General features: G+C 44.5%; 1 protein-coding gene across 15 annotated transcripts in view; it reads left to right on the top strand.

Moving 5' to 3' along the window:
* The window catches only part of Pard3 (par-3 family cell polarity regulator), a 506727-nt gene that overhangs the window by 272667 nt on the left and 220111 nt on the right, over positions 1-13949 (top strand). For all 15 annotated transcript variants that reach the window (XM_060391770.1, XM_060391771.1, XM_060391768.1 and 12 more), the window contains 3 exons: positions 6416-6541; positions 7430-7809; positions 11778-11917. In XM_060391770.1, coding sequence (XP_060247753.1) covers positions 6416-6541; positions 7430-7809; positions 11778-11917 — 646 coding nt within the window. The remainder of the gene's footprint in view (positions 1-6415; positions 6542-7429; positions 7810-11777; positions 11918-13949) is intronic.

Here is a 13949-nt window from a genome sequence, read left to right as displayed (position 1 = left end):
TATTTAAGTCAAATACAAATACTTTCAAGTTGTTTGTAACTTCAGCATCATTTTATAGAATTAGCCTATTTCCTATGTTCTTTTTAGTTCTAAGAACTATCCAGAGCTACCAGTTCAAAACTCTTGGTAAAATAAAATTCAGGCCAACTATGATGGCAAAAGTGGGGAGGAGCTTAGGCTCAAAACCAACCTGAGCCTTGTGATGATAACCTGTCACACACATTAAAAATAAAATAAAATAGTAATGACAAACCTTGACCTTGCCTTTATTTGACTGATTTCCTGAGACTTTTCAATGACACAGAAATGCAATTACAATGCAATTAGGTCAATACAAAACAAGATACAAAATCATTTACCAAACTAGGAGGCAGACCTATAAAACTGTCATATTTTGTGTTTGATGGGACTTGAGAAACATATATTAAAAGATACCATCCTCAAGCTGTAGGGATTCAAAAGATGTGAGAGTATTGAATTTTGGCTCCTTGCAAGGCCCCAGAAATGCACTGTGTTCTTGAAAGGAAACAAGGGCTCTGCCTAGAGGCGTTATTCTGGAAAGGTGGTCATTCTTCAGGGGCGTTCCTAAGGAAGATGCTCCCAGAAGTGTGAATAGCTGCTTGGTTGGGAAAGGAGAATCAATCATTTGTATCACAGTGTGACTAAAGATGCTGCAGCAGAGGCTTTCCCATGGGTTCCAAAGTCGACCTTTGTATGTGTCCTGAGTCTTTCCCAGTGGACACATGTGCCTAACAGATGCCCATAGCGTCTGTAGCACAGCACAGCCTGCTTTCAGTGTCTGTCTTCTTTCATTACTAAATCTTCCATACTACCTTTTTGTGAGGGGGAGGAATTTGAGAGTTTCCCTGTATAGCCTTGGCTGTCCTGGAACTTGTTCCGTAGATCAGGCTGTCCTCAAACTCGAAGATCTGCCTGCCTCTGCCTCCTGAGAGCTGGGGTTAAAGGCGTGCACCACTTCCCAACCATACTATATTTTTAATGCAATTTATAACTAGATATTTGTTAATTTTAGTTGAGTTTTTTTTGGTGTTATTATTATTTTAAGATGTAAGGCCTTGCAGTGGTTTCTAAAGACAGAATCCGCCAGTCTCCTGGAGGTGTGGACATCACAGATTAAGCATAAACTATGGAAGTAGCTGTTACACTGTGGTATGAAGACATTTGTTGATAAAATACAACCAGGAGACAGAAGGATGCGTTAGCAAAGAAAGCTGCCCACTGCTAACGTGAAGCCAGGGTTCCATTGCTGGGCCCAGTGTTGGAAAGAGAGCCCTGGCTCCGCAGTGTTGTCCTGACCGCCACAGCCGCATTGGAGCATGTACATACATGTATGCACACACATAAGCAAAATGTTGTAGCAGTCACGATCTAAGGTAATTTCCTGGAGAGTCAACTTGCTCCTGGTGCAGAAACCAGCATGCTCTTCTCAGCGCCATGGCAGCTGGCCTGGAACTCCAGCTAAGGGAAGCTGATATCTGCCCTCCTGCTGGCAGAGTGTGGTTCATGGCTGCCATGGGCCGAAAGTTGAGCATTTGTTAAGTGTGAATTGACTCTGTTGCTGCTTCCTGTTTCATTTATAAGCCTATGTCTTCTTCTTTACTTGGTGGCTAACAAGAAATCCTCTTTTTTAACTGTGAATTGTTTCCAACAAATATACACTCCTCTTAGAAATTCATGGGCAAGAGGGTAAAAAGTAAATCCATTTACCATCTTCTGATTGGCGAAATGCATTTCCAAAATTCTCCTATCTGATTTCAATCAGAAGACTTAGGAAAGATCTCGTCTGTGTGGCTGTGATTGAGGTTTTAGCATGAAGAAGGAAGGTCGTGGGGCTTGGTGTGTTCAGCCTCCTGCTGCTGGCTTCTGTTAGCAGGTGTCCTACTTACTGATGGCTTGTTTTTATATGCACACCTGTGGTGGTTTGACCGAGAATGACTGTCATTCCCAGTTAGCGCGCTCTCTGCCCGGGGTTGTGTCTTAAGGTGTAAGGACACACCTTAAGCTCCTGGTGCAGCAGCATGCCTGCTACCATCCTACGGTCACAGACTCGCCTTCTGAAACTATAAGCCCTACGTAAACGCTCTGTTCTTTAAGTTGCCTTGGTCATGGCATCTTATCATAGTGACTAAGTCATTTCCATTATAGTTGCACTTTTTGGCTACTCTATTTTCTCTCTCTTCCTCTCCCTTCCCCTCCTTCTCCCTCTCCCTTCTTTCCCTCCATCTGTCATCACTTCCTCCCTCTCTCTCTTCCCCTCTTCCTCTTTCCCCCTCCCTCTCTCTCTTCCCTCTCTCTCTCTTCCCCCCTCCCCTCTGCTTCTCCCTCCCCCAGCCTTCTCTCTTTCTGTGTGAAAAGCAAGCAAATAACTTTAGAAAGTCACATACTGACCCATTCAAATATCCCAGCAAAGTCTGAGCTTGGCTGTTTCTTCGGTTAAGGTTTACTTGATTTATAGCTACTGTTGCATCCTTCACTGCTCTTTTTCCTAGTTAATAATCTTTTCTTTAGAACATTCAAAGAAAAATGTTTTTATTTTCTCAATGTCTATTTCCCATTTTTGTATTTGACCTTCAGGCCTCTTCGTGGTTGATCTGTGCACATGCTGTCTGTCCGTCGCTGGCAGAGGGCTTATTAGGAGCTCTCCTAGGTACCAAGTTGAAATAGGCTCTGTGCTTTTTATATTTTTAGAAATTTTTTTAAGCAGTTGAATGTCTAATTTCCACTTTAAATTGAAGAAACTACCCACCTCTATTTGCCTTTTGCCCACTTCATCACATTTCCTTCTCATTTGTGGCTGTGTTAGGCACCCTTCAAGGGCCTCACATGTGCTGGCAAGCCGTCTACCAGATTCTTTGCAAGGGTTCTTTTTCAATTAAAACTCTTTTTTATTAAATATTCTTTGTACCTGGTATTGCATGATATAAAAAAAAAAAACATTTTTATACCTATATGCTGAACTTGATCTGCTCTCTACCAGGATTGTTATTTTAACTAAAATGCCTACAAAGTTTAAACTCTGTCTGTGGCTGTCCACTGTGGCCATGCCATGGTTCTGAGTCATGCAGAATTCTAGCTCCCACTTGTAACCCTTGGGGAGCTGACAAGGTCTTTTTGCCAGGCCCCCTGCTCATGCCTTTCCTATCATGATGTACTGTGTCAGCACTTATGATGATAAACTCTGATCCATCATTCCCATAGCTGGTGGCAGTTGAGGGAGTGGAGACGATCAAAGCAGAACTCACACTAAGCCAATTTAAATGTCAATACGACATTTGTTACTTATTTTCAGTTTTATCATTGCTTATAATTTATACTTAGAATTAAAATGTTAACATGTGCAACTGAGTTTGTTTGAATTAAGTGTATAATTAGGCTAATGAACCTTGTAAAAATGTAGTGGTGAATCCTTAATATAATCTGAGCAGTTAAATTTCTAATTATGCAACCAAAATCACACACAGAGAGTCAGCATCCAGCAGCTTGCCTTCTGAATGCCTCCTCCTCCTCTTCCCCGGAGAGACTACTCAGCAACTGTAAGGGAACCATTTAAAGAAGGAGAATGTGTGATCGTCTAATTTTTTTTGGTTTGTTTTGCTTTAAATAAAGTATTCAGAATCGAGTCCAGTGGGCATAACATTTTCTCCCTTTTCTTCCCTCCCCAGCCCCCCTTCTTTCCCTCCCTCCTCCCTCTCTGCCACCTTCCTTCTCCTCTTTCCTTACTTTTTCTAAAATGAGGGGGGAAAAAAGCATGTGGTAAACAGTGGAAGAGGAGTAGATTGGAGAAATATTTCAGTCTAACAAGAAAATGGCGTTTCTTGGGAAAGCCTGGGACTGCTTTAAGACCTGCCTGGTGTGCGCATGGCAGTGAGAGCTGCCATGCATGTGTCCGCGTCATCCCGCACTGTCGTCATTCCTCATGTGCCGCTCCAGCCTCGTTCATAAAGCACTGAGCACGTGGCTCTGATTCCGGAACAGTCCTCTTCCCCCCAAAAGAGCTAGCCCTCCTTTTCTCCCCTAGCTCCTTCTGATGGGTCATGGTTCCCCTGAAGGAGCTCTGGCTGTAGACCCAAGAAGGAAAGCATGCAGTTTACCTGACAGCCAGTAGGCCCTGGGTCGTCCTTAACTCTTCCATTTCTCCAATATAACAACAGAGGTCTCCCTGTCTCGCTCTGTCTCTGGTTCTGTCTCTGGTTCTGTCTCTAATTGCTTCTGAAAACAAAACAAAACAAACCCTGGCTGATGAATTTAGTTCATAAGATATATATCTAGCCAGGTGGTGGCACATTCCTTTAATCCCGGTATTAAGGAGGCAGAGTCAGGGTCAGGCGGATTTCTGTGAGTTTGGGGCAGCCTGGGCTACATGTGAAACCCTGTCTCCAAAAAAAAAAACAAAAAAAACAAAACACCAACAACAAAAAGACAGGGAGGGAGAAACCGGGAGAGAGAGACAGCCTTGAGACTACCTGGCATCAAGAGTAATGGGTATGCAGACGCCCTTGTCAGTCATCCAACTGCTTCCAGGTCAGTGAGAGTGCCTGACACTTCAGCTGCCTGTGCTTTGCTCTTCAGAACACCTTCCCATGTCCATGGCTGGCGATATCTTCTTTTGGGGTGTTTTTTGATCTTTCACTCCCATTCCTTTTGTGTTTATTTTGATTCAGTGATGCCAGTGAGAAATGTTTACAGATTGGAGCACTTGACCTTTCCATCAGTTCCTTCCCTGGAGATGATTGTACCACTTAGGTCACTGTGTCACAGCCCCCTGCCCATTCTCTGGCATCCTACCTTTCACTTTGGCCAGTCATTGCTTATGATCTGTAACTATGGCTCTCAGACAGGGTGTTTATGTAACAGCCTGGCTGTCCTGGAACTCACTTTATAGCTGAGGATGACCTAGAACTTCCTAGTGTTGTGATAAAAGGCATTTGCCAGGATTCCCTGGGACTTGTGATGTTTTATCATTCACTAGCATTACTGCATTTGGCCACAGAGAAGGACAATTTAGAAAGACAGTCTTCAGCAAGGTTTCACGATTTAGCTCAGTGTTAGAGTGCTTGCCCAGCACTGAGGGAAAACCAATACTGCAGACGGGCCAGAAATGAAACCGGTAACTGCATTGTTTTTACTTTAGATTATTACCTTGGAATGGCTGTCTGGAAAAGCCCTTGAACTCTTTGACAAGTTGGATGCTTAGCTGGGTGGGGTCTAGTTGGCCCTTCAAGCTGCTTTTCTAGTACAAAGTTCAAAAGTCTTCCTTATTCCCTCAAAAGTCAACATGGTTGCTTTCTTCATGGCCACAGCTACCAATTATTTTTCCTTTGCTGTAATAAGAGACCAGGACCGGAAGTGACTCAGGGTCAAAAGGAGTTTATTTTGTCTTATGGTTCTATGGGCTAAGAGCCCAGCATGGGGGAGGCATTGGCTGCAGGCCACTGGAGCGAAAAGCTGAGAGATCACATCTTCTGCCCCAGAAGCAAAGCCGAGGGAGCTGGAAGTGGGGCAATGTGTTTCCTCTAGCACGGCTGTGCCTTCTGCAGGTCCCAAAACACTGCCCAAATGTACCAACATCTGGAGACCCATTCAGCTCCTCGAGCCTGTTGGGAAATTTTCATTTAAACCCCTACAAAGAGATCAATAATTTTGTCTCTTTCCTTTGCCTCCTTCTCCATGAATTTCATTTTATGTTCTCAGAGTTTGAAAACAGATTAAAAAAAAAAAAACGTTCTTTCAACTTCTTCCCTGCTTTCGTTTTTCTTTGCCTAGAGTGTGGCAACAGCTCACTTACTTAAGGAAGAGACTCAACAGGTTTTTTAATTGCAATTATCAGACCTATTGTTGGATCTATATGCCAGGAAAGTTGCTCCTCTCTCTCTGTCTTTCTCCCTCCCTTCCCTCGTTTCCTCTACATTTCTCCCTCCATTGCTCTTCTCTCTCCCTTTAGTTTCTCTTTTCTTCTCCCTCTCTCCCCCCTCTGTCCCTCTCTCCTCCTCACATCTCTGCTGTCGTCCTTTTAACCACCGAGGACAGGCACTCCTTAAGATCTGTGTTGTGAAGGGAGCAGGGGCTGCATGTCAGCTGGACTGAAGCAGAACCCCAGCAAAGCCATTCGCTGGTCATCCCTGTTCTGTCTGTGATGCCCACTGAGGCTCTAAGCAGGCTCCATAGCCACCATTTTTGTATCGGTTAGTGTGCCCTTAGTCCCAGAAGGATGCAGCTATTGAAAGGGTCAGTTTGTGCACATTGTTTAGACGGTTGGGATCAGTCTCAGTGTTACCTGAATGTACCAGTAGTGCTGTAATCCATCCCCCTCGAGGGGCCTGTGGACATGCACAGTGGAGCTAAAGCGAGCGGAGTAAGTGGTTCCCTGTGACTGTTGCCGTTCTTGTTGTTCTAGAACACTGGGCTTATTAGTGAAGCGGCTGGAGAAAGGCGGAAAAGCTGAGCAAGAGAACCTTTTCCATGAGAATGACTGCATCGTGAGGATTAATGATGGAGATCTTCGGAACAGGAGATTCGAGCAGTAAGTGTGGAGGTGGTGAAGGGGGTCCTCTCCCCTGGTGGTGAGGAGGGGTGGCTTCTGTGGTCCTGTGTTTACAGAACAAATTACTGACACTGACACATACTGCATGCCAGGGAGAGGATTTAATGCAGTTACCTAGTTTTTAATCTAGAATTTAATCAAATTTCATGTAACTACTCCCTTTGGTCCATATTTAGAGCAGCCTAATGGTTGAGCTGTTGCCACGTTGTTGTGGACCTGACTTTAGAGTTACCATGATGCTGGTTTCACTGCATTCAGGAAGTCCACCCTGTGCTCACCAAACACATACCCATTTTTGTCTTTCACAGAGTACCGGAGAAAGGCTCCTTTGAGTCACAATACTGTGTCTTTTGGGGCATTCTTTACCTTGACTGAAGCCCTTATTAAATTAAAAACAATAACACCTTTATCAGCTCTACGGCGTAGTTCTGGGCAGGCATAGCCAACCTTTTGGTATTGGGATATGCCATAGCCTTCTGCAAACGTGTTGGACTGCATTCATAGCTATCCTGAGATGAATTTGGCCTGTGGACTGCAGGTTGGACACACCTGTCAGAGAAAGCCATCTTTGGATTTTGTCTTAAGTGGAATACATGTGTTAGCACTTAATTGTTATTGATGATTTACAGTGTAGCACACTTTATTTTATCTATAGCCGTAGATAGATTTATTATTTTTGTTTACAGAATTAGAGATTTACATTTGGAGAAACTGTTCTACTTTTATCGGAGCTTACATATGTGTGTCATAAAGGGCTCCAACAGTCCGTTGGTTCTTATTGCTTAATTAGTGTATTTAATCAAGCTCATGTTATCTTCTGCTCTGCTAGTCTTCACTTGCTAATCTTCCACTCTTTGTCACATCCAGAGCACAGCATATGTTCCGCCAAGCCATGCGAACACGTGTCATTTGGTTCCACGTGGTCCCTGCCGCGAACAAGGAGCAGTATGAGCAGCTCTCGCAGCGCGAGCACAGCTATTCCCCTGGCCGCTTCAGCCCCGACAGCCGCTGTGTGGACAGCAGGGGCGTGGCCGACAGCGCCCCCCACGCCGGGCCCAGGGCACCCAGACTGAGCCATCCACCCGAGCAGCTGGATGCTCACCCCCGACTACCTCACGGTGCTCAGGCCCCAACCAAACCACCCCCCGCCCCAGCCGTGGCACCCCAGAGCGTGCACGGTACCAACCTAGGCAGTGTGTACAACACCAAGAAAGTAGGCAAGAGACTGAACATCCAGCTTAAGAAAGGTACAATGCGCTTTCCGCCAGACGGGGTTTCCCAAGAGACAGGCGGGAACGGGGGAGGGCTGAGGTGGGCTACGTGGGCTCTTCTGGTGTTTTCTTTGTAAGCATTCGGGTGTGCTCAGGTGCTCCAGCTGAAGCCCGAGGCTCTGTGTTGGCTTGCCAGGGCTCTGCCCTGATCTTTATCTCTACTCAGTGGAGACAGACTTGGTGGCAAGGTGCTTACTGTACATGCGTGGGGACCCGAGTTCAGATTCCCAGCAATTCCATCAATGCCAGGCTGTGGGGGAGGGGCAGCTGGCTCTCTAGCAGCCAGTCTAGACAAATTGACAAGCTCCACATTCATAAGAGACTTTGTCTCAGACCCTAAGTCAGAACAGCTGACCTCAGCACACACATTACACAGGTACTTACATATCTCCACATGCATGTACACACATGCGCAGAGGAAATAAAATGCAAAAGTCCAGAATAAGTTACAGCATGTGTTTTCAAGAATCCGCTACTATTCCTAGGGGAGTGTGTTTATTCTAAAACTAGATTACAGGTTTTCCTTCAATACAGATAACAGTAGTGCAGGTCAGGCTCTCCTGACTGGCAGCCATGCCCAGATGCTGCCATAAGCAGCATGTCCTGGGAAGGGACACTGTTTGAAGAGGTCTGGTTCACATAGCTGTCGGTTTGATCTTCCTTCTCCAGAACTTGACAGGTTACGCTGACAGGTGTGGGTAAGTGTTCCCTACCCTTATCAACGTATTTCTGTATCCCCTTTCTGTAGACACAGGGGAACAGGCATGCAGCTGGGCTTTCCCACTGTGCAGAGTAACGGGCACACTTGACCTTGAGATGGTTGGTGGCCTTGTGTCAAGGGCAAGATACTCCTTGCCTGCCATGTGTCCTTTTCAGCTGCGCTTTTCAAAACCATGCCTTGCCCATATGGTTTTTCTAAAAGCTGCCTTTCTGGGCTCGGCCAGCAACAGCAGTGGCTAGAGAGTCATCCAGAATGACCTACCTGTGCATGGCAGCTGTGGACAGCAGACCCTTGCCAGCCTGTCTTTCAGATCATGGCATTCGGGAGTCTCTCCCTTTCACTGACGTAGCGCTTACCATGCTATGTGCCTGCTGTTTCCTTCCAGAACGATTCTTTCATTGAACTTTGTGTGAACCACAGCTTTGGATTATTGGCTTGTAAGCCGCAGATACTTGATTGGCACACACAGGACTTGATAGTATGTGTTGACACTTTGCAGGCTGTATGGGTTGAGCCCTCTGTTCTCTGTCTATTCTCAGTGAGGGGAAGATCCAATTCCCGTCCTCCTCTCCCCACTCGAGTGACAGGCTTTGGTTTTTAACCAAAAATATGTCAGGCAGCACAATAGTGGTGTGTGAAGAATAAAAATCCTGCTCAGATTTCTCGTACAGACAGTATTTACCTGACCAGCATTCTATAATGTTACTTCATAATGTTGTTTATATTAGACTTCTCTTTACTGAGCAAAGAATATTTATTTAGTCATTTGAAGTTTTACACAAATAATAAATGTGACAAATTATGATGTAAAGTGAACTAATTCAGGAAGTATCATTTTACTTGCTATTAAAAGAATCACTAGTTTTGAATACAGGAACTAGTAATTTTGCTTTAGTATCATTTAGAAAGGTAGAATTCTGTTTATTCACCTAATTCAGAAAGTCTAATCTTCATAAAAGAAAATTAGAAGTAGTGGGTTTTATTTATTTTTTACTCATCTCAATGATATAGCGTCCCATAGATTTGTATCGACTTCTGTTAACTAGCAGTGAGAATGTACCACAGAAGCGCCTGCTGCCTTTACAGCAGTGCTACAGATGTCTTACATAAATAGAAAATGTTGATTGTCTTTGATTAAAACTGAATACAGATATGGCAATAGTGATTGCATGAGAATCAAATATTTCTTTGTAGCTTGAAGATATTTTTACTGGGTCTTTTAAGAAGCCCATTAAAAATATAGTGTGATCATGCTAAACATATGTTCAACTCAAAGTAACCATTGTTCTATAAGTGATATTAATTTACAAGTTAGAGTCAATACTTAATACTAAAAACCAAAGCCTCCACGATAATAACTCACTGAACAGCTATAGAACTCTGTCATAGGAGGCTGTAGAACAGAAGAGCCCCAACTCACTTGCGTCAATAATTATGACTTCTTAATATTTATTACTGCTCTGGCATTCTCAAATCCCCTGCTCTTTTGTAGAAATTAGCTTTTTAATAAAGTCAGAGGAGAAGGTCAGTAATCTGTTTCAATCAGAGCAAAATGTTTTGTTGGCTTCACCAAATGAAAATTGACATCTATTTATCTTTCCCTTAAAGGTCATTGCCTGAACTTCTGGCATATAGATGTAGGGGTTATTTCTGTTATTTTAATAGAATTATGCTTCATATAATAGTCCATCTCTGTAGTTTGTATAAATTAATATTGCAAAGAAGAATAATTTAAAATTCTTTCTTAATAGATGTTATTGCCAGTCATTAGAGTTTTGTGAAGGCTCAGAGACATACGAGGCAGCCCAGAAGGATAATTAGTAAAATTCATATCGACAGCTTGCCGTTCAAGGCTTCGACACAGACAACAGCAGACACGAACAGTCAGTCTGATCAGAGCTTTCGATCAGGAATAGTGTTTAGCTGGCACCCGAGAGCATTTATGGCGTCTCACTCAGCCTTCACTTGGCCTCTTTTCTGTTCAGCTTGTATTTTACCTGCCTGTTTGTTTCCTCTTACGTGACAGTTTTTAATTGAATATGTGAACCTCTTGTCACGCTGACACACTCGTCCTCCCTGTTCTTCCCTGCATCTCCTCGTCCCTCTCATGGTGGTCATGCATTTGCCGTCATATTACCTGCAATGTGGCATGAGGAGCAAATGATCTTAAATAGAAATTGCTCATTAGAAAAGTTACAAAATTTCTAGGGTTCCACAGAAACCTGTCAGGCTCTGCACACAGCGCCTTAGTGTATTTTTGGGTTCAAAGGGGTATAACCCCTGTCCACAACATACCTGTCTAAGATTGTTTGCTAAGAAATCTACCAAAGAGAGATTAAGTCATATAAGTAGGAAAGCAATTTACTGACACCCCTTAACATTGGTACCTTTAAACCTGATAGGTGACCCTAGGGTTCAGTAGCCTGGTTCCCAGCTGACCCCTCCCTTTACGCTCTGTCCTGGGGTGGGGGAGGGGATCACATGTGGGAAGGGACCTTTGTCACAGGTAAACAGCATAGTTCATGTATCCAAGTCGGTCGCTGTACTTGGCCCGCAAGAAAGGTTGGCCACTAAACAGATCACTGTTGTCTCTGTGCTCTCCCTGAACGTTGCTCCCCCTTTTCTCCTGCATTATGCTCTAGAGATGGTTACCGTTGTTACTACTACCTGATTTTTGAGGTTCCATGGAGTTTCTATGGTTTATTTTTAGTTTTTGTGTGTGGGTGTTTCACCTGCATGTGTGTCTGTGGGCCACATGCCTGTCGTGCCTGTGGAGGCCAGAAGAAGAGGGTCTTGGATCCTCTGACAGAGTGGTCGTGAGCACTGTGTGGGTGCTGCGAAACAAACCCGCGTCTTCTGCAAGAACATGCGCTCTTCACCACTGAGCGTCTCTCCAGGCCCCAAAGGTTTCATAGCCTCTAACAGAAGTGTTTATTCCTGATTTGTTCAAGGAGACTTGTCAGGTCCATTTGGTACCCAAAGACCCAGACTTGACATACGAGTTCATTAACTTGCATCTGCTTTCTAAGACCACCAAAGAAGATTAATGACTTTCAGAGCTAAACACTTTAACCTTCTAAGCAGTCTAGTTTGAAAACTTAAGCTTTTAAAGCATTAAAAGAAAGGCATGCCACTGGACTTGGGCACAGACTGTGAGCCAGTCCTTTGCACATGGCACACGTGTGCGGCAGCGCCTACAGATGTCTCCGCTGTTTTGGCTTAGGTACAGAAGGACTGGGGTTCAGCATCACCTCCCGAGATGTCACGATAGGCGGCTCAGCTCCCATTTACGTCAAGAACATCCTTCCTCGAGGGGCCGCCATTCAGGATGGCAGACTCAAGGCTGGAGACCGGCTGATGGAGGTGAGTGGCTTCTTGGCCAGGGCGGCCAACTTTCACGGAAAGTTCTTTTCTTCAGGAGGTACTTTGAAAATGTCTTCATAAAATAGGAAATTGTGTGTTTTAGCAGGAGTGTTGCATTGGGGGGAAAAAGCCAACTCTTTGTTTTACTTTGTATTTCCCCAAATTATCTGATGATCGCCTTTCTGCCTAGATGGTTTGTAAACATTTTGCTTCACAGACATTTGGTGTATGAGGTCAGGGCTTGTTTAGCATGCGCCACCCTCTGTGATTGGACGTTAGGCAGCTTTATACTGATGTGCATCAGCATAGGCAAGACAAGTACATAGGCATCGGGACCTAGACATAAAAGTGACCGTGAACAACGCGTTTTCAAAGAGAGGCAGAAAGGTTGGTGGGCAACCTGCACCATAGCCTGAGGCACAGCATCCAACATCAGCGGCAAGACAGAGAGATTTTAGAGATTTCCTTCTGATGCTTGTGGTTTAACCTAATTTGGTATTTGAGGTCATTGTGGAAAAATACACATAGGCATAGTTTCTGATACGAGAACCTCTGTGAGGAGGAGAGGCCCAGAATTTAAGGCCTGTCTTCATAGATGCAGCCCGAGTGCATACTCATGCTAGGCTGTTTCGCTACTGACCTGCGTCTCCCAGCACCGAGCCCCAGCCCACAACTGAGCCATTTCCAAGTGCGCACACTGGGAACTCTAGGCAAGAGTTTACCCCTGAGCCACACCTGACCCTGAGCCGGTGTGTACTCTAGTCCACAGTTCCCGCCAACGGACTACAGATACCACAGATTGGTCATTCGTTGTCCTTTCTTCTTAGCAGAAATCCTGTATCATTGGCTATTCTTCAAACACAGATATGAGCTTCATCACCATGCACTCTCCCAGGCAGCTTTGGCCCCTTGGGCTGAACTTTCCAAAAGGCTTCCTGAAAAGCAGCAGAGCTAAGACCACTTTCTCTTTCCTGGTTCTTTATTTCAGAATTTCTCCCCTAAGTGTTAGTTCCTGTATATAAGGTTTCAGACTTGTTTCAGTTGACACTGGAAAAACCCTCTCCTTACCGTCTGCAAAGCTTTTCATTGGTTGGACCTGTTGTCATTCTGCTGCCATCCTGAATTAAAGCATCTGCCGCTCTGAGATTGTTTCAGCAAAAAAAAGCTAGGTCCTGAGGTATACTGCAGGAAAAGTTTATGTAATATGTCTGTTTCTCTTTTTTGGCTCATAGAGAACAATATACAACTTTAAAGACTGATCCCCATTTGTATTAAGGGGACTGTTTCCCAAAAGATTTAAACTGAGCAGCTATAGGGAAATTACCAGTTACAGCTTCTTTTATTTCGAAAGTGGCTTCTAGGTTCAAAAAGAGAAAAGCTAATTCTTTCCACTTCTTTCTCTTTTTCCCACCCTTCTCCTTCCTTTCTCTCTGTTTGAGCTTGGGGTGGAACTCAGAACCTTACAGAAGGCTTGCTACCCCTGCCTACACGGCTGCCTCCTTGTCCATCTCCATCACCTCTTCTGCTGCCCTCGTCCTTCCCTCCTGTAAGATAATCACTATCTTTGCACCTCTTTAGTCGGACGATTGGCTTTGCTTTCAGCAAATCAACAAATACCTTCCTTTTTTCTCCGAGAAATGGAAACGCTCCGTGGCCTGCCTTGCTTCTGAGCTGGGCTCAGTGTTTACAGCTGCCAGGCTCGTCTCAATTCTGAAACTTGAGTTTTATCTGTTTCGAACCCACACTGTGGAAACCACTGTTCCTGTGCACACTAGTCGGTGCTCACGCTTCCTTAGCATCAGGACCCCAAGAGGAATAGTAAGCAGATAAACTCTCAGTTACTAGCACCCTCTCCTTACCGTCTGCAAAGCTTTTCATTGGTTGGACCTGTTGTCATTCTGCTGCCATCCTGAATGAAATCATCTGCAGCTCTGAGATTGTTTCAGGAAAAAAAAAAAAAAAAAAAAGCTAGGTCCTGAGGCATACTGCAGGAAAAGCTTATGTAATATGTCTGTTTCTCTTTTTTGGATCA

The sequence above is a fragment of the Meriones unguiculatus genome, chromosome 10 (assembly GCF_030254825.1).
Source record: "Meriones unguiculatus strain TT.TT164.6M chromosome 10, Bangor_MerUng_6.1, whole genome shotgun sequence".
Classification (NCBI taxonomy): Eukaryota; Metazoa; Chordata; class Mammalia; order Rodentia; family Muridae; genus Meriones; species Meriones unguiculatus.
Note: the sequence above shows the minus strand (reverse complement) of the source record. Positions and strands in the feature narration are given on the sequence as shown.